Genomic DNA, 27347 nt, shown 5'->3' on the forward strand with positions numbered 1-27347 from the left:
TAAACCTAGGCTTGTGTGATATTGATTTCTCTATTAGGGGAAAAAAAAAAATCGTGATAAACAATTTAATCATCCAGAACTGACGGCTTAAAATGAGACAAAAACAAGCATTTTCCAGCAGTTCTGGTTGCAGGATGGGTGTAATAATGGTCAGGAACTGCTTAAGGGGAGTGGTAATCGCATACACTTGCGAAATACATAAATGTCTGCAGGCTACATAATATAATATACTCTCTAGATTTCATATAGAGATGAATAAATTGTCCTATGGCACAAGCTTAAAAGTAACTATACCTAGCTAAATAGTGTGTTTAGTAAATTATTACCACTGAAAAAAATTATCAAATTATTTTTCTACATCGGCATCCCAACACACACCGTTGCGTTTTATTTCTGATATATATATATATATATATATAAAACACACGATTGACACGCGGTAATTTCTCGAGTTTCATTCTAACAATACATCATCATTCAGACACGGTATCACCACACAGAATTCCACATGTCGCTGTATTTCTAGGACAAGAAGCATTCAGCACACACAGCAGCCGTACACAGAAGTCTACAATACAGGCAGAACATCCAGTCACACACGTACATGATACGTCTCACACCAGTTGGGAGTGTTGCATATTGTTTGGGTCATCCTCGGGGACGCCATCATGATTTAAAGCGCTAATGATTTAGTTCGTTTGAAAAGGGATAAAACGCTCGAGTGCCACCAACCAGATCGGGAGGTTAGAAGTGTCCGTGAGAAGCGTTTGGATCGTCGTCTGGGCCCAAGCGATGCGAGCTTTTATTTCGTTTACGAATCCGTTTGCATGCTACGCTCCTTATGTAAACATGAACGTAATCAAGAGGGATGAGAGAAATGTTTAAACCCTGAAGTCAAGCAGGAATGTTTCTAGCAGGCAGACTTTTTTGTTTTACTCATTATCATATATTACGCTGATTGAAAAAATAAGGCGGAGGTGCCAAAAGCTGTTTTCGTTTTTCCCCACTCGTTTAAGGGATACTTCTGTAAACGGTGGTTTTCACAGTTAAAGCTGTGGATATGAAGGCAAATACTAGCAGAAAATATATATATATATATATATATATATTCACTGAAGGGGAAAGGACAAGGGACTTGGACTCCCATTTGCATCAGTAGCTTTGATTTTCTGCCAGATTTCTCCAGCTGAACTGTCTGCATGAGACATCTGGGGATAAACCTAACTATAAAGGTTTTTACGGTCAAGTCATGATTAGGATTTCCATAAAAACGAACAGGTTGGTGACAATCATGAAGTGAATAATGTTTCACAGAGTCAGTTGCATATCGACTTGTTTCATCAAGCACTTATGTTTATGAATAAAATATCTTTTAAGATGCAGTCTCTTGTGTTGATAGTGATACAAAATGTTTCACACTATAATTTAATTTGCTAGAATGACTACCCTGAAGAAGCACAGAGAGAGGATGTGCTCAATGGGGCTGTAAATGAGCCAGCGTGCTTGAAAAGCAGCCGTGTACGTGAAAGATGATGTTGCACACCTCGTCATGGCTCCCTCACACCATCAACATCAGCCTTAACAACTTAACATTACCCTTTAATTAGAATATTATATATTTTTCACTCTTTGTACTTCTTGATTAAAACCCACTATTGCATTGTGTTGTATGTACAGTCCTTGAAATAAATGATTGTGATATTTAAGGTGTACTGGTACAATCAGTACAGGCACAAGACTTTGGCTGATGAAAAACGTCAAATTTGTACAACCTTTAACTTTGGCAACTTTATTTGTAAATGTGATCGAAGCCAATAATAGCTACCATTTTTTCACCAGCATGGATGCTTTTGAGGTACTAAATCAAATACCACAATTATAATACTACTACTAATAATAATCTCTTCAAACAACTGAAGACAATCTGCACCTCATTCAGAGGTCTGCTTGGTTAGAAATGTTGTATTTAAACCTTAAAATATAAAATCAAGCACATATAGCGGAAATATATATATATAAAAAAAAAAAATAAAAAAAAACTTCTGGTGACTCCTGTTCCCTAGATGAGCATTCCCTAATACAGGAACAGCAGAACTAAAGAAGTTATATTTGTCACGTTAACACCAATATTTTCACTAAAAATTGCTCAAAGCCCTCTGAGCAAGCAGTGCACAAATATAACCTAATGACCTATTCGCCTTATTTATGCACTCGACAGGAAAAAAAAAAAAAAACCCTAAACATTCAGATTTTTATTAAGAGGTACAAAGAGTGAAACCGTAGTAATATTAAAACCTATAAAGAGAAAATCTAAAATAAGACATTTCCACATCCTCTATAATGTTCTCCACAGCGCAGTTCTACTCCCAGCCTAAACCGCTGCCGAAGACGTGTGTCCCTTCTCCTCAGTTTGCTATTTTCTCGATTTCGTCCAAATCGTCCGTGTCCAGTTTTTCGATTTTCTTATCTGTGGAAGAGAGAGGTGTTGATTTCATTGGATTCGCTTGGTCTCTGGTGAACGTGGTCTGTGGGTCACATTCATAGAAGTAGCAAATTTACACAATCTAAACATGTATTTAATGTTGTGCTTTTCTATTTTTTCCAACACTAAACGGAAATAAAATTGTAAAAAGTCGTGACCGAGAAATGAAAAACTGAGCGAAATCATTTGCATTCGTCTCTTTACAGCGTCATAGCTCATTTACATAAAAGGCAAGAAAAATCTCAATCCAAACATCACTCAAGATGGTTTCGACTTGACTGTGGTCACTTTTGTAAACGCTGGTGTGAACGCAAAAACCTATTTCTATGCTCAGTCTGTGAAACAAAAAAGCATGGCATTTACTGCAAAGTTTATTAGGCTCAGGTTTAACTTACTGAAATGCTCCTGAATGCGGTTGAGAACGTTCATGCTAAATCGGCTGTCCACCATGTTGATCGCCAGTCCTCTTTTGCCGAATCTCCCCGTGCGCCCGATCCGGTGCAGGTACGTCTCGTTGTCAGGGTTTCCATCCTTATCCACCGGTAGATCGAAATTAATAACCACAGAGACCTGCTCCACATCGATACCTGGAACCCATATGGATGAGATTGAGGCCAGTCAGAACACATCCCGTTTATTTATAAATAAATAAATAAATAAATAAATAAATGCCTTTGTTGCTGATTACATCAGTGCAGAGCACCATCAAGGAAAGCATGGAGCACCTGTACCATAAAACGTGCACCTTTATAAAGCATGATGGCTTTTTTGCTATTACATCTGTGCTGTGAATTGATGATGTGTGAATCTGGCGTTTTTCATCACGCACACTATAAACACTTTGTAACTGCAGCTGCTCTTTATTGCTTACAAAAGATCCAGATAATGAACGAACATGACCGAATCCTTTTAACATTAACGCCATTAGCAATCAGCATTTTTCATATTGGTGCATCACAGAGCAGCAGAAACGGCTTTAAACCTGAACCTCACTTCTGTCTTTAAACGTTCTGTTTATCATACAAACCCATGGTCCATGTTCAGAGAGTAAACTCTATGTGAACTATAAATTATTTACTGATCTAAGGGCACATGGTCAAAGCAGTTCAATATAACAAACTTGACCGTCACCTCTGGCACAGACGTTCGTAGTGACCAGGACTTTCTCTTTGCCGTTGCGGAAACGCTCGATAACAGCCGCCCTCTGTTCCACCTGCATCTCTCCGCTGAGTAGCGCCACCTGGTGTCCCTCCCTTGACAGCTCTCCTGCTAGCCAGCCTGCTGTTTTCCTGGTCTGTATACAAAAACACAAGCAGAATTATTTACTCCTTCGGTCTAACTACCTTCGGATATCGTCCAGCTGAGAGGATAGGTTATGAACGTACGTGACAGAAGATCATGGCCTGTGCGATAGTGATGGCACCGTAGATGTTACAGAGGGCTTGGAACTTCTCCTCCTTGCAGTTGCATGACACGTAATACTGCTTAATGGTGTCCAGCGTCTCCTCCTCCCTCTTCAGTTTGATGATGTTCGGGTCGGGGACGATGCGCGTGGCGAAATTCCACACGGTCTCCTCGAACGTCGCTGAGAACAAGAGCATCTGGCAGGATTTGGGCAACATCCTGGAAAATATTGAAGGGAAATTGCAGGCGCGCACATTTTGGGTTAAGCGCTTTATGATTTAGTTCAATTCCGAGTGCTATAATCATTATAAAGTAATTCTTTATGCATCTTACAGCAGTTCTGAACAATTTGGCTGCTTTTAATGCAATTCCATTTGCCTGTATTGTACAGAAAGTGTGCACATACACACCTCTGAATGCGAATACTTTGGTCCTGGTGACCCTGCGTGGCGATCATGACGTCTGCCTCGTCCAGTACAAACACTTTAATTCTCTTTGGGTCGATGAATTTGAGCTTCTGGCACCAGTCCAGGACCGTACCGGGGGTGCCGATCACAATCTGCTCCTGGAGCTTCACCCCTCTCTCCACTGGACAAAACAGAAATCCGCTGTATGAGCACGTTTCCGATACAATCAATCATCTTTAACACTTCATTACACAAACACCATTTAAATCATTAAGCGAATCTTTACTAAAGAGTGAATATGACCGGCATAACTGGACACGCGCTTAAAGGATACGTGGAAGTAGTTCATTACTGACAGAAGCATAGTATAAATGTGGCCTGAAATACAAAAAGGCTCACGTTTGTTTCCTCGGATCGCATACATCAACTGGACTTCAGGGTAAAATTTGCCCATCTGCTCGATGACCTTGCCCGTCTGGAGGGCGAGCTCGTATGTAGGCGATACACACAGGCACTAAAATACAAACAGGAAAAAAAAGGAAGGCACAAAATGAAAAATGGGAGAGATCATGAAACATAGATGACAGTCTTTCTCGACACTTGGTCCTTTTTCCTGCTGTCAGACTGTAGCTTCTTTGTAGCCCTTCACACACAGTATTTTTCAGTCTGTTAAAATTTCTACAGTCTAAGCTTCAACAGAGAATCTAGATCATTGAGTTTTTAAATTAAACATGTTGCAAAGTGTGTTAAAAAAAATTTATGAAATGTTAAAATAAGAACCAAAATCAGAAAAGCAGAAAAATAGTGTAGGATGAAGCAGCCATTGTGTATCGTCTGTCCAGTCACTGTTTTGACGTGTATTGGGATAGATGTCTTTAATAAGACCTTTTTATTTTAAAATACTTTTAAACAAGTGTCCCATCCTGCCTTTAGGACCAAATCCTTCATGGGAAACGTCCCCTTTACTGGATGGCTTTAATCTGCGTCTAGTCTGTGTGTCCACTGCTACAACTGGAGACAGGGGCTGCCAGACTGGACATTAAAAAGTTCATCTAAAGTTAATCCGTCACAACCGCACAAAACTACACTATTTAAATAGAGCTAATGAAGACAATATGGTGGATCAATAACACAAACATGACGACTAACAGACTAGCGCTACAGACATCTGAAAATTTTTTAAAAGAATAAAGCTCAGCCTTTATGCGCATTAGATATGTACAGCAAAAGGTCTGATTTTGGGTTGGGTTTGAACAACCTCATTGCGTTTCGCCAAGTTCTGAGGTAATGATGTGGGTCATACCTGAGGCCATTTGTTGTTGGGATCCACGTGGCTGAGCATGGCCAGGACGAAGGCGGCAGTTTTACCCGTACCGGACTGAGACTGCGCTATAAGATTCTGTGGCCTGGGGGAGGGGGGAGATAAAGGCACAGTGATGTTAGAGTGGCCATTTTTAATAAAGTTGAACTACTGTGGCAAGTTTTACAAGATTAGCTCTACTGCCTCCATCTAAGGAATTAAGTGGCAAGATTTTAAATTGTATTACTGGTTCTTTGGCCCTCTAGGGAAATAAAATCTGAGGCAGCATTTCCGGTTGAGCAAAATAAAACACCTATTGTATTATTATGGTTACAGCAAAACTGTATGGTTTTAGCACTGCATACTAACAAAACATACACTGATCAGCCATAACATTATGACCACTGACATGTGACGTGAACAACACTGATTATCTCATCATGGCACCTGTTAGTGGGTGGGATATATTAGGCAGCAAGTGAACATTTTGTCCTCAAAGTTGATGGTGTTAGAAGCAGGAGAAATGGGCAAGCGTAAGGATTTGATCAAGTCTGACAAATTGTGATGGCTAGGTGACCGGATCAGTGCATCTCCACAACGGTACTGCCTGATGGCTGTGGCCTCTTTCAGCAGGATAATGTGCCGTGCAAAAAGCAAAAAAAATGGATCAGGGATGGTTTGATGACCACAACAACAAGTTTGAGGTGTTGGCTTGGCCTCCAAATTCCCCAGATCTCAATCAAGCATCTGTGGGATGTGCTGAACAAACAAGTCTGATCCATGGAGGCCCCACCTCGCAACATCTTGGTGCCAGATACCACAGCACAACTTCAAAGATCTAGTGGAGTCCATGCCTCGATGGGTCAGAGCTGTTTTGGCAGTAAAAGGAGGACCAACAGAATATTAGGCAGGTGGTCATAATGTTATGCCTGATCAGTGTATCTGCCAGTACTCTAGAATGTAGTCTAATGACAATTTAACTGCAGTGATAATATGAGGTCATTGCTCAGCTCTAGGAACACTGCCATTCAACATGCTGGGGTTTCCAGAAAAGCTGTCTGTCTACAACAAATTACTCAAACGCTTTTCTTCAGCTGGCATCAGTGTAAAGCCTAGTGTCACAGCCAGAAATGTGCCAAACTAATTTATTTCCAAACACTTAACACTGTTTCTCCTTTAGGTAAGTGTGGGCTCCTGAAAATAAACATGACCGTGATAAAACCAAGATGACGTGAGAAAAAAATCCAACAGAAACTGCTGATCTTCATTTCGGGTTAAATCAGAATAATTGCACTGATGCATACTTTATTGAACATGTGCTTTAATGCGATTGGTTCATTCTGAACATGGCCCCATTATAAAAGGCTCTGCACAGATACGCAACCAGGTTATCGTCACTTATTTTTTCCCATAAACTGTTGAATGTGTGTATGTATTAATTTAAAACTTAAATTAATACATACACAATTTCAAAATTTAAATTAATACATTTCAATTTCTTAATTGAAAAAGACTATAAATAAAAGATTTTTATGAATAATTCTCCAACACTAGTCAGAAATTCTGAAGAGCTAAAATAGTTTAAAATCACATGGTGTTAAATAATTTAACTAATCATCAACCTGGAGAGCATAATTAACCAAAAACAAACTGTTCACTGAACTAAATATTGATCAGTTAGGTGTTTAAAATCACTTACGGCTCCGCAAGCATCATGGGCAAGGCGTTCTCCTGGATTTTGGAGGGTCTGTTGAAGCCCATGGCATAAACACCTTTAAGTAGCTGAGGCTTCCTACAGACACAGTTACAGACACATCAACACGAGGCCGAACGCTGAACACTCATAACCTCTGCAAGAGCGCAAACTCACAATCGCAGCTCCTCAAACGACTTGACGGAGTAAAGCGGAGAGTTGGGATCCCTCTGAAGAACTTCCACTTGGTTAGTGTTGTTCACCAAATTGCTTCGTATCAACTTGTTCAACAGTGACTGAGCCGCTTTGTCCTCTACATGACAAAAATCCCATTCAGAAATCAAACACACGCTCAGTATAAACACTAACAAGACTAAGGTGGGTCGTGATGAAGGGATGAGATGAAAACTGACCTTTTTCTTCCTCCTCAGTCTTCTCTGCTTCTCCCTCAGCCTTGGCTCCTGAATACAATGAGGAGAACTGGATGTAAAAGTCATGTAGTGGAACAAACAATGACAAATATCGTTGTAAAGCAAATCAAGAATAATAAGTGGCAAATACCAAAACGTGCAATTTACCATTTTCTTCGGCTTTTGGTTTGTTTTCCACTTTTGGTTTGTTTTCCTTTTCAGTTAATTGAAGGTTGCTTATCTGTGGAATTAAAAAAAAAGCACCATGTTCATAGAACTTAATATTTAAACAAACAAATACATACATACACAGCTCTGGGAAAATAAGAGACCACTGCAAAATAATCAGTTTCTTATGGTTTTTTTTCTTACAGGTGCATGTATTGGTGAGATGAACAGTTTTGTTTCATTTTATGGGAACTGCTGACAATATTTCTCCTAAATTCAAAATATAACTATTGTTATTTAGAGTGAATATTTAAAGGAAATGACAACAGAAATAACCCAAGATCATGCAGAGCTTTAATAACTTAAACATAATGCAAGTAAACAAATTGTGTTAATGCTTGGCTAAACAACATTAAGAAATCAGTACTTGGTGGAATAACCCCGACTTGCATGCGTTTTTCACATGGCTGTTGGGGAACTTTATACCACTCTTTTCGCAAAAAAGCAAACAGATCAGCTTTGCTTGATGGTTTGAGACCATCCATCTTCCTCTGGATGACATTCCAGAGGTTTTCAACAGGGTTAAAATCTGGAGACTGGGCAGTGGTCTCATTTTTTTTTCCAGAGCTGTATATGAATATCACCATGACACGCAAAACCCTGTTGAAACCGGGGCTAAATCCTGAAAAACCCCTTATCCCTTTACAAGTCGACTTCCCACGATAAATAGTACTGTTCCTTGGCATCCTATGTAGTGCACTCCTTCACCACGAGAACGCGGTTTGTGACTCCGCCCCCACTCCGCATCATTACCTAGCGAGCTAAACATTCAACTAAAACACGATTTATAGTGTTTATTTAAAGCGTCGAGTGCGAAACATGCACAAATCGAGCTCTTCGTGACAGTTTACTGTAATTAGAAGCCGTGAAGTAAAAAAGTCGCTAGCTTTTAAAACTCAAAGTGAAAGTTGACATGATGAACAGATAGCCTGTTAGCATACAAGCTTTGTTAGCTCTTAGCCTCGTTAACTTTCACTTTAGCTGGAGTTCACAAAGTTAGCTAATTACCGAGATAATACACGGATAACTTCGGAATATTTAACGTACCTAAATATTACCGGTTTATTGTTTAAAAAAAATTTAATTAACACATTAATTTTAGTGAGATGAAGCTCGCGCTTACCGACTCAGCTGCAGCTTCTTGTTGATCCACAGCCTGAGCCCAGGAATCCGTAGCCATGTCCGTAACTCAAATTAAAATACTAACGCTTTAAAACAAAAGTTTCTGAATTCCACGACTCTGCCGCTAAACTCAGGTGGGTTAAATTTCTTGGTTAAAAAGTGCTTAAATAAGGCGAATACATACAATGGCGTGCTGACTTCTCACAAGGTGCGCTGCACTCACATAACTCCGGGGAGAAACAAGTCTGTCAAAACTAACGGTTCCTAGTACCGGCTATAAAGCCGTGCAGGGGTGCCGAGATGTGTGTTAAAATAAAATATTATTTTATTAAATTGTATAAAATATATATTTAGTTTGATATTATCACATTAGCTGTTATAAACTAAAAATATTTCCATGATACACATATGAATTATTAGTCAAACTTTTATTTATTTATATAAGGGCTATAAATGCATTGACTTCACCAGTCGTTTTTCACAATACTGATAGCATCAAATCATGTTTTTTTAGTTTTTATCTGTACTGTTTAACCCTTAAACGTCCTGATACCATGTAAGCCGATCAGACATAAATTATGACCACCTGCCTAATGTTGTGTTGGTCCTCCTTTTGCTGCCAAAACAGCCCTGACCCATCATGCACTGTGTATTCTGACACCTTTCTATCAGAACCAGCATTAACTTCTTCAGCAATTTGAGCAACAGTACCTCGTCTGTTGGATCGGATCACACGGGCCAGTCTTCGCTCACCACGTGCATCAGTGAGCCTTGACCGCCCATGACCCTGTCACCGGATCACCACTGTTCCCTCCTTGGACCACTTTTGATAGATACTGACCACTGCAGACCGGGAACACTCCACAAGAGCTGCAGTTTTGGAGATGCTCTGATCCAGTCGTCTAGCCATCACAGTTTGGCCCTTGTCAAACTCGCTCAAATCCTTACACCTTACACATTTTTCCTGCTTCTAACACATCGACTTTGAGGACAAAATGTTTACTTGCTGCCTAATATATCCCACCCACTAACAGGTGCCATGATGAGGAGATAATCAGTGTTATTCACTTCACCCATCAGTGCTCATAATGTTATGCCTGATCGGTGTATTGATATTATTTGGAGTAGAGACTTTAAATTGCATTATTGTGCTCTCTTATAAAATGCATTTAAGATATTAAGTCAAATCTTTTCCTCAGAATATTCAGGAGTGTTAAAAAACAGACAGGAGGTAGGACATAGGCAGGATGTATTGCAAGTAAATATTTATACATTTAAAATATTGCATTATAGGTGGCTCAGTGTTGTGGTTAAATCCTGGGCTCAGCTTCACGCCCAGTGCTGGTGAAATAAACTGTGACCCTGGCCAGGATAAAAGTGCTTAATAAAGATATGACAAATTTCATGAAAATTCTTTTTTGTCATTTAGGAAACATCAGGTTGAGATTAACATTGCTGCTGTCACCGTTCAAGAGCTATTTTTTTCTTAATGTTTTTATCTTTCTACCATAATTGTAACTGTACAAACTTGACATATAGATTTAATACAGTGTTCTTTCCTACTGTGGATGCACTTCTGTTCAGTTTAACTGGCTTCATTCCACTGAACTCTGTGTACTGGGACATCATGCTATAACAGATGGTGTAATAAAAGAGGAGGGAATTAATTTCGTTCATCTTTATAAGCACATCTGTGAAAATCTTTAGAGCCTCATTGCTTTAAGTCTTTTAAACAGAAATTATAGTGCAAAGATCTGTAGTGGGTGCATACATACACGCACACACACACACACACACACACACGCACACACACACACACGCACACACACGCACACACACACACACACACACACACACGCACACACACACGCACACACACACGCACGCACACGCGCACACACACACACACACACACAGACACGCTCTCTCTCTCTCTCTCTCTCTCTTAAAAGTAGCTTGAACTACAGTGGCCTGGAAGTGCAAAAACCATTAGCAAACCCAAAATTATACCAAACAGAAGGTAAAACAAAAAAACACAACATTAAATCCAAACACAACATTAAAGCCAAAACACAACCTCAAAACCCAAACATAACCTCAAAACCCAAACACAACATTAAAACCCAAACACAACCTCAAAACCCAAACACAACATTAAAACCAAAACACAACCTCAAAACACAACATCAAAACCCAAACACAACATTAAAACCCAAACACAACCTCAAAACCAAAACACAACATTAAAACCCAAACACAACCTCAAAACCCAAACACAACATTAAAACCAAAACACAACATTAAAGCCAAAACACCTCAAAACCCAAAACACAACATTAAAACCCAAACACAACCTCAAAACCAAAACACAACATTAAAACCCAAACACAACCTCAAAACCCAAACACAACATTAAAACCAAAACACAACATTAAAACCCAAACACAACCTCAAAACCAAAACACAACATTAAAACCCAAACACAACCTCAAAACCCAAACACAACCTCAAAACCAAAACACAACATTAAAACCCAAACACAACCTCAAAACCAAAACACAACATTAAAACCCAAACACAACCTCAAAACCCAAACACAACATTAAAACCAAAACACAACATTAAAGCCAAAACACCTCAAAACCCAAAACACAACATTAAAACCCAAACACAACCTCAAAACCCAAACACAACATTAAAGCCAAAACACCTCAAAACCCAAAACACAACATTAAAACCCAAACACAACCTCAAAACCCAAACACAACATTAAAACCCAAACACAACCTCAAAACCCAAACACAACATTAAAGCCAAAACACCTCAAAACCCAAAACACAACATTAAAACCCAAACACAACCTCAAAACCCAAACACAACATTAAAACCAAAACACAACCTCAAAACCAAAACACAACATTAAAACCCAAACACAACCTCAAAACCCAAACACAACATTAAAACCAAAACACAACATTAAAGCCAAAACACAACCTCAAAACCCAAAACACAACATTAAAATCAAAACACAACCTCAAAACCCAAACACAACCTAAAAACCCAAACACAACATTAAAATCAAAACACAACCTCAAAACAAAAACACAACCTCAAAACCCAAACACAACCTCAAAACAAAAACACAACCTCAAAACCCAAACACAACCTAAAAACCCAAACACAACCTAAAAACCCAAACACAACCTCAAAACAAAAACACAACATTAAAACCAAAACACAACCTCAAAACACAACCTCAAAACAATAACACAACATTAAAACCAAAACACAACCTCAAAACACAACCTAAAAACCCAAACACAACATTAAAACCAAAACACAACCTCAAAACACAACCTCAAAACACAACCTAAAAACCCAAACACAACATTAGAACCAAAACACAACCTCAAAACAAAAACACAACATTAAAACCCAAACACAACCTCAAAACCCAAACAAAACATTAAAACCAAAACACAACCTCAAAACCCAAACACAACATTAAAACCAAAACACAACCTCAAAACAAAAACACAACATTAAAACCAAAACACAACCTCAAAACCCAAACACAACATTAAAACCAAAACACAACCTCAAAACCCAAACACAACATTAAAACCAAAACACAACCTCAAAACCCAAACACAACCTAAAAACCCAAATACAACCTCAAAACAAAAACACAACATTAAAACCAAAACACAACCTCAAAGCACAACCTCAAAACAAAAACACAACATTAAAACCAAAACACAACCTCAAAACACAACCTCAAAACACAACCTAAAAACCCAAACACAACATTAAAACCAAAACACAACCTCAAAACCAAAACACAACATTAAAACCAAAACACAACCTCAAAACACAACCTCAAAACCCAAACACAACCTAAAAACCCAAATACAACCTTAAAACCAAAACACAACCTCAAAACCCAAACACAACCTCAAAACCCAAACACAACCTCAAAACCCAAACACAACCTCAAAACACAACCTCAAAACCAAAACACAACCTCAAAACCCAAACACAACATTAAAACCAAAACACAACCTCAAAACACAACATTAAAGCCAAAACACAACCTCAACACCAAAATACTCAACATTCAAACCAAAATCAACAAAAAAACACAACATTAAAACAGAACATTAACATTATAATGAAATAACGCAATCTTTTGAATAAAGTTACATGGCGATGTATTTCTTCAGCATCAATCACAACCTGTTCCACTTCGTCAGAAACTTCAAATAAGAGACTATTAGTACATAAGTGCTAAAAAAAATTGACACCAACCAAAGTTCTTCTTGGATTTCTCATGAGTGTTTCCCCAACCAGCTCTGAATTTGATCTGACTGTCTCTACAGAAAGAACAACAACAGTATGAGAAATGTCACAAATTGAGTAACGGTCAAGAGCTGGACGTTCGTTTCATCAGCCTTTAGAACACACAGCCGGTCCTACCTTATTATAATTCTCTCCATAATGCATCGATAAGCCTTTTGATACTTTTTTTTTGACACTTCTTCAACTACTCTCACTGAGTCCATGTCTAATACATGAATAAGCAGGAATATCTTTCATCATGGGTATTACTGTACATTAGTAATGCACTATAATTAGAACATTACACTACATTAGTACTTCATATTTATTATTCCATGTTCTTCTTATGACTTCCCATTGATTATTTGTCTGTGAGATGAGTCATATACACACAGGAAAAGTCATTTCCCTGTAAATTGGGATATATTAGCAAGGACATGAGTCATTTTTGTTCCAAGCAGCAGCAGGAAGTGCTGAAACTGTGTACATGTGCCCGTAGTTTTTTTTTTTTCTGGCTTTTTGCCAAAATTGGAGAGCAGGAGGCCGATAGTGGACATCCATCTGGGCCGGCATCTTTTATTCAGGAGACTCACGTAGACTCCGCAGCCATCTTGTGGCATGAAGACAAAGGGATCACACTGTTTAATCATGTACATTTCTGTAGATACTACACACTATGGGATGAGTATCCTGGTTTTTCTTGGCTTTCCTGGATACAAGGTTTGAGGCTCATTCTTATGGATTCAGTTGAGAAAATACTGCAAAGGCGAATCAAGGCAGGACAATTATAAACTTTCCTGCTAGTGTCTAAACCCCCTTGTGTTTGCTGGAAAAGCTATCTTTTTTCTCCTCCACATTTACGGCTTAAGATTTAAGGATGTTCAAGAAGTCCGCCTGTTATGAGGCTTGTTTTCTGTACAGTGAGCATCGAGGCGAATGCAAATGCAATCTAGATTATTCCATCCACATACACAGTCGAGGGACGCTGCCTCCTGTCTTTTTTTTTCGCTGTGAATAAAGAACTAAATCCAGTTTCTTTCTATGAGACGAGAGCGTCGTATTCTGCGCGCGGAGACGCTGTCATCATTTCTGTCTCCAGAGCCTGAAAGATGAAGCCCTTAATAAAATACACTGTCTTTCTCATTTCCATGCACGGTCACCTGTATGGAAATGACGTACTCTTGCACACACTCAAGACTAACGAGACACAATACACACACCATGTACTTAAGTGCATTATTATCCAGACACCAACATTTCCTTTTTGAAGCCTCTGCACCAAAAAACAAAAACACACCTCTCTCTCTCTTTCTCTCTCTGAAAACTTCTCTTGTATGCTACCCCATCACACACACACACACACACACCCCCCCCATGACTTTGCAGCAGCAAGCGGAGCTGAAACCTGTAATGGTTGCCATGGAAACAGTCCAGTCAGCCAACAGCGTGTCTCTATCTGGCATGCACGGTGTACATGCAGAGCGCGCTCGCTTCCTTCGACTTCAAAACAACAAGCAGCCCTCCATACAAATCCACAAATCCTGTATGAGACGTCTCCCAAGTAAAAAAAAAAAACACACCTCAACGCTGCTTTATCATTTTCTTTTAATCACGAGGGCGAAAGATCTTTCTGGAAATCAGAATGGATTTGGGGTGTATCTAACGTGAAATCGAGAGCTATGAAAGATTTAGAGTTCGGAGGATCTGAAGGGGTTTTGGAGAAACTTAACGCTCATATATAGTGTCATACTACATGTTCAGATATCCAGAAGGTATCTGCGAGGCTTCTCATTTGGAGTTCAGTGATTCCCCTGGTGTTAGCATCAGGGGGGTACTTTTTGTACGTTTAGTTACCTATTAACACAGTGAAGCCTTTACTACATTTGAGTGCATTTAAAAAAGGAACAGAAATGGATCTGAATGATATTTAAAGCGACATGTATATTGTTCGCCCCCCTGAAAAAAGTAAAGACCTGTACTCTATTTAAAATTCCAGCTGCGACTATCATTAACCAATAACGGAATCCTAGAAACTTTCCACCGTATTGTTTGGGAAACCACCAAAATAGGTTCCTCTTCTGGCCCATTACCTCGCTTTGCCCAGCCATCTTTTCTTTTTTTTTTTTTTCTTCACTAAGTGACTCACTCTTTTGGGTGGAATAGGGCACTCCCATTCATCCTGGAGAGGGAGGCCCCATGCACCACGCCAAAAGGCATGCAGTGAAATGCAAATCGCACTCAGTATCGCAATATTTGCATGTCTCTAACACAGTGCTTTTGCTGTGCACCACGGCGGGGTGGGTGACTTCCCCGGAGCATTACGTAAGGGCTCCTGATGAGAGCTAAATGCTATTCTCGTTTCCATCTTCACATCTCCCTAATTGTGACTGTTCGAGAAGCGCTCCTGATGCCAGATTGACCCCTCACTGACCTTTTTTTTTTTTTTTTTTGTTCATGAGTACGTCTTCCTTTTTTTTTTTGGGAGTCTTATTCAGATGACCATCCTTCCTTGGCACCCAAGAAATGAAAATAAAAATAAACTGAGTGAGAATTTGCGTACAGAAAAATCTCAACTCCATGACAGTGCACTGCTCATATCCCATCTACTGAGGGGAACAGAAAATGGGCATTGCTGGTGAGAGGACACACACTAGGCGTGATCCGTTCCTGCTTTTCCTACAGCGTAGCTTTCAACAGTGCTGAGCGCAAGGTGCATCTGTTGCCATGGCAGCCTATCCAGTCCATGTGCTTTGAATGAGTGTGAAGCCCAGACTGGTAAAGGAGGGGCAGCAGAAGCCTGAGAAGCTCCTTGCCAGCATCCTCCTATAGACCTCCTGCAGATGATACTTGGCTTCCTGTGTAATTTCTATCTATCTGTCTTTCTTTGTTTTGTTTTGTTTTTTCTTGCAATCTCAGACAAGCGGCTTTGAAATGCTTCATTCTGATAAAGGCACTTCCCATAACATGAATCATTCAACACGTGCGGTGGCTACGGAAATGTCACGTCCCCTGGATTTACACACACACACACATATACACAGATTTACCCAGATTAAAACATTAGCCGGACCGAGAGGAAGAATCACTTATCACAAAACCATTTTTTTTTCATTCCATTTCTCAAAATCTTTAATATTACAGATATTCCCGTAGAAACTTTTTTTTCTCTTTTTTTTCTGTGAAATCAACACAACATTAGCCGTTATATAAGATTCTCTTGAGGTCGTCAGGTTCGTCATGCATGACTAAAGTACATCACTAGTATGAAAAAAGCCCTGTAAACATGAACACCGAATATTAATAAAACTGTGCGTGTGAAGAGAGCACAGAAATACATATTTCTGTCATGATTATTTGGCACACCTACGGTAAATATGTAGTACAATAGTAATCATAATGCGACAGTAAGGTTTTTGTTTAATTTTTTTTTCTCCTCTTTTTTTTTCCCCTTTTTTCTTTTTTTTTTTCTTTTTAACTCAATATACCTGATCTAACCCTTGTCAGCTTAGAAACATCAAATGCATGAAATAGCAAGAAAGGGGGTCGAGGAGTTGAGTTTGAGGGTGGGAGAAGAGGGAGGGTATTTCAGGGGTAGACCATGGTAATCCCTTAGTCAAGCTACATCCAAAACGAAAAGCATAAAAGGAAAAATCACTATTTTCCTGTCATTCTCTATAAAATTTTGCTCAGACCTCCAACACTGCAAAAAAAAAGGTATCCAAAGATTTAATAAATAGCCTTTTTTTTTAAATCTTAAATACATGGTGAATCTCCTTGTGAAATTCACCGTGGAAGAGAAGTTGACATTGCTATTTTACCATTAACATCATCAGCCAGCGACTCAGCTAAGCCTTGAACTACAGCTCGGGGAAGAAGATACTGGTTCGATGTTAATGGTACAATTTGCTCAGTCACTCTAATTGCTTCATTATATCCCAGTGGGACGGGCCGGCCTTGGTTAACAAGGCAATGCCCCCCTCATTGCACATAGCTCGAATGAAGTTTGGAAAACACAGTATTCCCTTCCCATTCCTGGGCCCCTTTCGTCCAGATTCCCATGCATGCCCGCCGCATTGTCCATCAGCCATCCCTGTTCAGATGGAAAGAGGGTGTCGGAGAGCAAGAGAGTGTGACGTGCTTGGTTGCCGGATGGGAGAGGGGTTGCTTCTTTACAATGTCTTTGGGTACACACATCAAAGGTCAAGTGTCTTTGGAATCCGCTCACGCAGACGAGGACGACTTGTCCGCCGTCTTCTCCAGTGCTTCAGCATCACCATCTTCCTCGACTGTTAAAAAGGCAGACAGGAGAAGAGTTGACATGGGGTGGGGGGTCTGGATGAACTGCATGCTCCTATGTCAGATTCTACTTCACATTCTCTCTAGATAGATACACGCACATGGATGGCTTAAAGATGGATTTTTTTTAAAGGCGTACAAAGCCTGGCTTGTGTCTGAGTGATAGCAAGACAGTGTGAATGATCTGTCATGTCAGGAATTCAGGCGAAACAGTGAAAGCGCTAGAACATGAATGGCGCATGAAGAATTGCGCACTAAACGTCTGAAGCTCACACGGAGCGCAAGAACATGAACATGACAATATCATAATTTGTAAAGCGTGGCGCACAGCAAAAAAAAAAAAACCCGTTACCTCGTTTGCTTCTCCCAATCTGGCCAAGCTTGGGTGGTCGCTTGTTCTGGTTGCCGCTGAAGAAGTTGTTGGTGTCCTGCAGGCGACAGGTGAACGAGAGGTGATCCTCGTCGTCGCCGTCGTTCCCGTAATGAGCCATTTTCTCCTCGCTGTATGGCAGCACCTCCGACATGCTGAAAGCACGAAGCCAGGCGCGCAAACCGCAGCTGCCGTTCCGTTTAACCCTCCCTCCTCTCTTTCTCTTCGCGAGCGAGGACAAAAAAAACACGCGCGCACGCACGCACACACACACGCATAGACACACGCGCGCGGCGGCGAGCCTTTTCCGCGACCGTTCAGCCTTCAGCGCGCGCTCTGCTTCTCACTCGCCTTCTCCCTCCCTCGCGCTCTTCTGTCTTTCCGTGAGCGGTGTGGACGCCCCCGTACGTGGGGCTTAAAAAAAATACACGGGAAAATCGACCCTTTCTGGGGTTTTTCTTTTCCCTTTTCAACAAAGAAATGCTGTTGGATTATTCCGCTTTTCCAGAGGGTTTTCCGAACGCGGAAACTCGCTGAGAGCGGGAGCGTCCGTTTCGGCGGAGGAGTGCGCGCGCGCGCGTGTGTGTGTGTGTGTGTGTGTATGTCTGTGTGTCAGTGCGCGCTAGGCTCACGAGGGCTGGAGCGTGGCGCTGGGGGAAAAAAACACACCTGAGAATTGAATGCAAATGGGGAAGCGATGCAAAACAAAAGCCCGGCGCAAGACTTTGTGTGTGTGTGTGTGTGTCGAGGGAGGGAGGAAGAAGCACGTCACCGGTGGCGCGTTTCCCCCTGGAGGGGAAGAAGCGCGCGCGGAGTTTCGGCTATAATATTTTTTTCCCCAAGGTTTAATAAATACCACCTACCTTATGTATGAACGTATTATTAGGTAAATATAGACTACCAAATAAGACAGGTGCCCTTTAGACACGCACTTAGTTAATGACTAGAGCCGGTCTGTTGCTACGCACAATATGTTACATTACCCCACCCAAACACACACAAACACACAATCCGTAAGACCAAGCAATCAAACCAGTATATCAGCCACATAAGTATTGATGAGACTTTTTTTTTTTTTATCACAAACAAAAACATCCAGCTAACAGCAGTGCTGTAGTCAAAAACCAACACCAAAGGGCTGGGGGATGTTCAGGATATTAGTGTTCAGGATATTGGCTATCTCACGAGCACTGGGAATGAAGAACGATTATACCTCGGATGGAACGTCAGGCCACCATGCGTATCCTTATTCACATTTATTTCACCATGTCCAAATACTGGCATGGTTTTAGGAGGTGGGAGGAAACCAGAGAACCCTGAGGGGAACCTGTACAGACACAAGAAACTCTGCATAGATAGTAACTCATATTCAGGATGAAACCAGGGATGCTGAAGCTGTGAGGTTCCAAAAGTTAGTATATATAGATTACATATAGATTAGCATAACAGTGTCACTGCACTGAGAATGGTCCACCACCACAGTAGTATCTTGTTAGGGTTCTCCTTTTATCAGATACTGACAAAATGCATGAGAAGAAAAAGGACACCATGTACATACAGCTATATAGTACTTATACATATAAGCTTTTACTACATGGTTTACTAATAAAAATGCATTCACAGGTCTGTCAGTCATTTGACATAATTTAGCAGCACAGCTGTTTCACTCTAACTGTACGCTAGATTCTGTATGATCAAGATGACTCATGCTGGAGTGAGCGTAGAGATGTATGACGCAAGCCTCAGTCCAAAAAGGCAGACGGCTGTTTACATTCCTGGGCTTTTTACTTGTTTTTTTTTTTTTTGTGTAGTAGGTTGGAGCGAGATATGATGCAAGCTCAAGGCCAGCCGAGCTTTTTTGCATTTGGTTATTTTTGGATTACATGTCTGTGTAATCTTCCATGGAGTTGGTGAAAATAGCCCTGTCTGATTTTGGGGAAAACTAATAGTCAAATCACTCACCATGGCACGCATAAGGAAGTGAAAAGGAAATGTGAAAGAGAGACAGACTGAATAAAAAAATAAATAAATAAAATACCCCGCTGTGCAACGGAGCAATGGCTGAGTTCTACTCATTTATTCAGTAAACGGCAAAAAGGGTCCATCCTGATGGGTCGATATAGGACTATTTTCCACTCTCTTCCTTCATTAGACCTGCTTTACTCAAGCAACAAGTGATCGACTGTGTTCCTTTGACTGCATATCCAGTCTGAACCAAGCCACGTTGAGGATATTTCACTATGTCGGCACAATACAAGCTGTTTACAGGCTAACCAGGGTATTAAGCGTGACATAACAGGATTAAGCTTTACGTTGAATCCTGAACCCAGTGATTTCAGCGTAACAATGCACTCAGCGCCTTTCGGTGACAATAACGGCTTTGTAACATGTATGAATAAAAAGGTGTGAATGGTTGTTAACACGGAGTCTCACTATCTACAGCTGCTATCACTTTACACCATGATATCAAGTGCAGGCAGCGAAACTAGAAACTCTCCTTAGTGAGGCCAGCTTCACTAAAAAAGCTGTGCGGACACACCCAATCTCGCTGGATCTACAGCCATCTAAGGGGAATTGAAAAGTTTCTCTTTGCTCTTTCATTCTGGATATTGATATTTCCAGACACACTACAATATTTGCCATTATTTAATTGATTGATTTGATTTAAAAAAATATTCATTACACAGGCAAAATGTATAGCATTACTGCCCTCAGTAATCAGTGACGTAGCATATTATATAAAGTTGTACAGCCTTATTGACAAATAATATGTATGTATTTATGTATGTATGGGGAACAGTTTTTCCTAACCTTTTCACACTGTTGCTCTACATTTTTAAGATATTTATTAGTCACATGATCACATTCTGTATATTCCAAATGTTAAACTAGCCATCACTCATAGAGGATTTTGAGGACAGGGGATATCTGTACTTGAAACACCGTGTCCAGGACCTGTAGATGGTACGGTCTATCCACCTGCGGAACCTGGACACAGCTGTGAAGACTCCTGGAAAGCCGGCATCCCCGCAGATGTTTCCCCAGGAGGCGAGCCCGTAAAGTCGGCCACCACACACGAGCAGTTCCCCGGGATCCCACTAGAACATCACAACACACACAGCGCTGTAGCCCTTGTTGCTTACACAACATCAACCTCTTCACTCAAAAGAAATTATGGTCAGGCTACAAAGTGGATTAATGGAGGGATAGTGGAATAGTGACGTGTGTTCTGAAGAAGTGGTTATAAATCGATGGGATTATTGATACTATAATAGATATGTATTCTGTCATCAAACACTCAAGTCCTTTCCTAAACTGGTGTGTCAAGGGCACGTGTGAAAAGGTTGTATACATGACGAAAAGGGTCTGGTCTGAGAAACTCACATGCCGACATTAAATTCTCTTATGATGACAAAAGTCAAACGTTTTATGATAATTCACAATATCACAATTGCTCCCAAAGACTAATCATTGATTGCTGATTAAACGATATCTGCCTCCTATCTTCCTTCTCCCATATGAACATGATGATGTTGGTAACATTGCTAAAGCCTAGATAAGGATCATGTTGAAATACACTATAAACATTTTGTACATACTGTATATTATATTTCTGCATTGTTTTATTATATAACTATTACACATTTCTTCCTTATATATATGTATGTCATCTTATCTGGAGCAGAAACATAATTTCTGTTTCTTTTCATCAAAATCTGATACCAAAACATCCTTATGGTACGTCCAAATTAAGACTACAAGACCAAAACAAATAGATATTTTACGCCCTGGCTAACCTCAAACCCTTTAGATACCTTGCATGCCTTCTCGCCTCCAGTATTGCTGCCAGCACAGATCATATTGCTTGTAATGCTTCCATTGATGGACTTGCTGCTATTACACTTAGCCGTAGAAATGATGGGCAGAGTTACAGAGCGAAGCGTAAGTGGGCTTCGGCTCCTGCCCTGGGGTGGGGAACCCCAACCGGACATCTGACACAGCTGGCCAGGCAGCATTCCTGTGTTTTGTTTGGGAAGAGGAGCCAGGGAAACGTACCTGTTCGGCTTTATTGGAGCCCGGAGCTAAAGCAAACATAGGAAGGGTGCAGAGATTAGAGCTGGGCATCTGGTTTATTCTCAGGCATTTAATCACAGCTTCCTTCTGGTTAGGATTAGAGATAATATTTACACTGGCACTGCTATCGATTTAAGTAATATACTGACAGTTGGTTATTAAATTTAATATGCTGGCCCATTTCAATCTTAAAAGCACCGGTCTATAGCCTTTATTTATGATCATCACCTAAATTAAGTAATGCTGCCATTGGATTAGGAATAGGAAGTTCATAGTGACCATATTTTCTATAAAGTACATATTTAAAATGAACATTGAGTCTATTTATAACACATTACAATGCCTCCATCATGGACAATTATAGTACAGAATAATCCTTTTTAATGCATTATGAGTTCATATTCGTAATATAATGCGTTATAAATGGTGCATATAACACATTATGAACACCAGTAGAAAGCAAACTCAAGTGCATTATGTTATGTGAGCATAGATACTTTATGGTGTTTCCCAGTGTTAGATTTGTAAACAAGTTTATCTCACTTTATTTCATGGCTGTTCATAATTTACACTTATAAATGAAAAGAGAATACTTTAAGCTATATAGAAAATCAGGACAGGTCTCAGTGGGTCGTATATATCAACCACTGTGCAATGTTTTTTGCTATTAGCAATATAGTGTTACTGTACAAACCCCCCTTATAACGTATTCATACAGTATAATTCACAATGCATTATATTCGTTGATAGAAAGTGTAAGGAATGTTCAAGCATAATTGCATATTCATACGTTATTAACATATTAATTGCAACTCAAACCTCTTTACGCAAAAGAGCTGTACCTTAATGAGCATGATGTCTGCATTACTGGTGCTCTTGTTGTACAGTGGATGAAGTGTAATGGAGTGCGGCTTTGAATACTGCTCCATCCCTTCGTACTTGCCAAGAATGTTGTCTCCGGCCACTATCATCATCTGATCCACCCTGAGTGCAAGACATCTGCATCTCATTCATGATAAATTAGAGTCAAGTCACACCTGAAAGTCACTACAGGACAGGGACACTCAATTCAAATGCTGGAGGTGTTATAGTGCTACGACTGCCTGGTTATACTGGTCAATATTTTGTTGCTATGGACCATCAAAAGGTGCACATGGTGAATTTTTTGGTGTTTGTTTAAAAAACTTCAGGACGGAGGATCTCTCCGGTTTCTTGAGAACATGACAATGTAACAGGACCTCTGCTTTGCGTCAAGCCACATCACAACACCTTGTCATTGGTTATTTTCCTATGTCAGCATGCCCCATTGTGTGTTATTCCTTACTCCTCTTTACTCTTCACCACTCTCTTGTAAAACCGATCCATCAATTATTCAATGATTCCCTACTAAGAATTAAACCAATAATTTTCAATAATGATGGCTTTAGAATCTAATGAAAGGTTTTGGGCTTGATATTATTATTATTATTTGGCTTTTTTTTTTTTTTTTACATTTAGCTTTCAGCACTATTTTTTTTATTATAGACGTATCAGTTACCTTCCTGCACTTGATTAGGGTACCTACTGAGACACAGTGGGCCTGTATATGAGGTTTGAGGCAAAGAGCTGCATTCAATACTTCAGATAAGAGTTTGCCTTTTAATGTGAAACACAATAATGACACATCAAGGTTACCCATCTTATGGCATGCCAGCGTTCCCTGTTTTTTTGGCTTGTACCTCATCCAAAGGGTGGGCGATTGGCGCGAGACTTTGCATCTCTTTGCAAAAAAATGAGAATCATTTGCTAAGTAAAGAAGAGACTCACCTTGTGTTACAATGTGCAGCAGTGAGAACCCAATATTTATGCACCAGGGATCCTACACAGAAGTGCTGGCCTTTTGACGTTTGCAAAGACACAATATATTCGACTGAATGTGGTGATGGTGCATAATCACCAGCTCTCTGGCTCTGAAAGAAATCTTGACCTAGTGGGGGGGAAAAAAAAGAACAGATTGCTTAAGATTTATAGACCTTTCAGGCATCACAGATGGCTTATCTGAGTCAAGAAAAAATACCTCAGAGAGAAGGACAACAACAGATTTACTCGCCGTCTAACGAGAAATAAGAAAGATTACTGAGTGAATAAAACACCAAAAGCACAAGTGCAAGTCATTGTCCTTGCTTGTGGGAATTAAAAACTTCAAGGGATCCATACAGGTCAGTGGTCAGCCTGAGGGATCCTGTATACCCAGAATGTAGAGATCTTATAAATGACTGACATTAATGATAATCTATATCATACTAAAAAGATTACAGGCAAGGCAAAATAAAAACCACGGACTGAGCCTATATGTCCTATAGAACAGTTTACAGAGCGCAGAGTTCATTAATATTAAAAAATCTTCGACCAAAGGGTTCAACTCTTGTTCAGGCACCGTTTCACTTCAGTTCGTTCATAAATATTTAAGTAGGCCTTTCCACAACTGCCTAAATGCATAAGTCAAAAATACATAGAAAAGTAGATGCTGATTAAAAACCTGCTTACCGCTGGCTATGAAGAGCTTCAGAAGCACAAAGATCCAAAGCAGTATCCTGGGCATGATGGCAATAGAAGGCTAATAATTGTGATACTAGCTGGTTAGACCTGTCTAAAATGGAAGAATCACCTCTCAACTCCAAGAGGAAACCACATCAGAAGCTGTCCACAAGTGTCTACGGTTCCTATTTCAACTTGGCAACAATTCATGCTTCACTGAGGCAAATAAGTGTGTTTTCTCCTCTATTTCACTCTCCTCTTTGACCCAGCCAGCAGATATAATGCTTGCATTGTTATGGTGAATAAAATATGTAATGAAAATATCCCATTAAAATACTAAAGCACTTTGAAAACGAAAACAATGTCCCAGAACACACAGCATGATATTTTCTGTTAATTGCTTCAAGTGTTTCACTGCTTAGTATTCCCTGACCTGGGTAGAGTACATGATATATAATATACAATACACTACCATAAAGGCGGTGTTTTAAAGTTGCAGTTTGTAATTTTTTAATGCTCTCTGAGGGATCTTAATTCTGGGCTGGAAAAATGTAAACAGAAATGTGCACTTATGCTTCATCAGTCATTTATAAGTGTACTTTTTTTTTTTTGTCTCTAGTCCTGTCACCTTTGCTGTCTTGCCACTGGTTTGGTCTGTTTATCTTTATTTAGTTTGTCCATTTATTATCTTATTATTTTGCTGCTTCTGTGCTTTATCCTGCCTTTTTATATTGCTCAGTTCCAAGCCTTGTTTTTTTCTGTTCCCAGCTCGGCCTGTTTGTTCAGCCTGAATTATGGATTAGTCCGGTTTATTGTTGCCAAACTGTTCTTTGACCTGCGTGCTGCTTCTGATTAGTGGATTTGCCCAAATAAAGAAGATGCTGAGTTTACTCACTTGTCTCATGCCTCCTAGTACTGTACATTACATTATCAACTGTTTTATCATTTAAAAGGTCTAGAAGCATTATTAAATATTACCTCCTAATATATGCATGCAATTTCACTTCAATAATGTATCATGTATTCTGTGAGTTATGAATAATTTTAGACATATATATATTAATTTTAATTTATTTAATTAATATTTAATTAATTTTAACATTAATTTGTCTGTTTTATTTTATCTATCTATCTATCTATCTATCTATCTATCTATCTATCTATCTATCTATCTATCTATCTATCTATCTGTCTATCGATCAGTGGAGGCTCCATATCTATCTATCTATCTATCTATCTATCTATCTATCTATCTATCTATCTATCTGTCTGTCTGTCTATCTATCTATCGATCAGTGGAGGCTCCATCTCTCTATCTCTCTCTCTATCTCTCTATCTCTCTCTCTCTATCTGTGTGTGTGTGTGTGTGTCTATATCTATATCTGTATATCTATCTATCTATCTATCTATCTATCTATCTATCTATCTATCTATCTATCTATCGATCAGTGGAGGCTCCATATCTATCTGTCTATCTGTCAGGTTATCTGTCTGGCTATCTCTCTCTCTCTCTCTCTCTCTCTCTCTCTATCTCTCTCTGTGTGTGTGTGTGTGTGTGTCTATATCTATATCTATATCTATATCTATATCTATATCTATATCTATATCTATATCTATCCGTCAGGCTATCTCTCACTCTCTCTCTCTCTCTCTCTCTCTCTCTCTCTCTCTCTATCTATCTATCTATCTGTCCACCTATCTAGAGATCAGTGGAGGCTCCATATGGTGTTCACCCACCAAACAAATTTGTCATTCATTTGCTCCTGGCACTATATAACATCAAGGTCACTCCACAAAACAGTACTACATGATCATATATACTCCAGATCCTCTATATGGATATATATATATATATATTATGCATGGTAAATCTAACCTGCACTGGCCTCCCTGTGCTGGCAGGACTGCTGTATTTCAGCTCCTGGGTTGTAACATGGTTTGGAAAGATATCCTGTCCCGGTGTAGCTATCAGCCCCAGGGAGAAAGCAGAACAATGCCATATAATGTGCACTCACTTTGTAGTACTGCTTAAAGAGGTCAGGGGAGAAGGAATGAACACAGAAACACAGGCACAGAGAGATTATAAGCCGATAACACAGTGAGAAACTGCCTGATCTCTGCAACAAAATCTAGGCGTATCAGCTGACTGGCGATTGTGGATTAGTTCAAAGGAACTGGTCAAATTAATCTGGAGTGGTACATCATGGTGCATGGTAATCTGGAGTGGGAACGGCAAAGACTTTCCAGAATAACCGGCATATATCATGTCATTTGAATTAAATTTCTTGAATATTACAGTTCAATATAACAGATAATCTTATAGTTAGATAATGTTATTGTTCATTATCATATCAATATAAGGGATAATGTTATAGTTCTGCCAAATCACTTAGCTCAATCCATTATTATCTCGTGAAGCTGCAGACAAATTGGAGAGGATTAACAGTTCTTTAATAAAAGGAGTCCACCAAAAACTATCAAAATCTGTCAGGGCTAATGCATTTTTTTTTTTTTTTTTTTTTTTTTTTTTTTACAATTGTCTGGATCTGTGTTGAGGAAATAATACACATGACGAGCTATTATACCTAAGGGATGGATGCGGTTACAGTATAAAAACAAACTGGAGGTTTTCAGTGTCACCAGTGCTGGAGGACCTGCTATTCCTGACCTTGTGCTGCACTTACCAGAGAGAACGTGAGTATTGTT

General features: G+C 39.7%; 3 protein-coding genes across 4 annotated transcripts; all 3 read right to left on the bottom strand.

Annotated features, from left to right (window-relative positions):
- Nucleotides 1-6: 6 nt before the first annotated feature.
- On the bottom strand, nucleotides 7-9344 carry ddx19b (DEAD-box helicase 19b). The gene is made up of 12 exons (XM_058373111.1): nucleotides 9048-9344; nucleotides 7865-7937; nucleotides 7700-7747; nucleotides 7464-7599; nucleotides 7293-7385; nucleotides 5597-5699; nucleotides 4693-4807; nucleotides 4297-4474; nucleotides 3868-4105; nucleotides 3614-3776; nucleotides 2878-3069; nucleotides 7-2467 (listed from the first exon to the last, which is right to left on the bottom strand). Exons 1-12 carry the CDS (start codon nucleotides 9102-9104, stop codon nucleotides 2406-2408), a joined length of 1458 nt encoding a protein of 485 aa, XP_058229094.1. The 5' UTR covers nucleotides 9105-9344; the 3' UTR covers nucleotides 7-2405.
- Nucleotides 9345-16484: 7140 nt separating this feature from the next.
- Nucleotides 16485-18616, bottom strand: camk2n1 (calcium/calmodulin dependent protein kinase II inhibitor 1). The gene is made up of 2 exons (XM_058373117.1): nucleotides 18033-18616; nucleotides 16485-17670 (listed from the first exon to the last, which is right to left on the bottom strand). Exons 1-2 carry the CDS (start codon nucleotides 18202-18204, stop codon nucleotides 17606-17608), a joined length of 237 nt encoding a protein of 78 aa, XP_058229100.1. The 5' UTR covers nucleotides 18205-18616; the 3' UTR covers nucleotides 16485-17605.
- Nucleotides 18617-18908: 292 nt separating this feature from the next.
- si:dkey-33m11.7 (trypsin-3) lies at nucleotides 18909-25587 on the bottom strand. Of its 2 annotated transcripts, none has more exons than XM_058373115.1 (5): nucleotides 24651-25587; nucleotides 23931-24090; nucleotides 22967-23108; nucleotides 21866-22132; nucleotides 18909-21148 (listed from the first exon to the last, which is right to left on the bottom strand). In XM_058373115.1, exons 1-5 carry the CDS (start codon nucleotides 24703-24705, stop codon nucleotides 20939-20941), a joined length of 834 nt encoding a protein of 277 aa, XP_058229098.1. In that variant the 5' UTR covers nucleotides 24706-25587; the 3' UTR covers nucleotides 18909-20938. The 2 variants fall into 2 exon arrangements, with proteins under 2 accessions (XP_058229098.1, XP_058229097.1); XM_058373114.1 differs by having other exon boundaries at nucleotides 22967-23123.
- Nucleotides 25588-27347: the final 1760 nt, after the last annotated feature.

This window comes from Hemibagrus wyckioides, linkage group LG21, assembly GCF_019097595.1.
Source record: "Hemibagrus wyckioides isolate EC202008001 linkage group LG21, SWU_Hwy_1.0, whole genome shotgun sequence".
Classification (NCBI taxonomy): Eukaryota; Metazoa; Chordata; class Actinopteri; order Siluriformes; family Bagridae; genus Hemibagrus; species Hemibagrus wyckioides.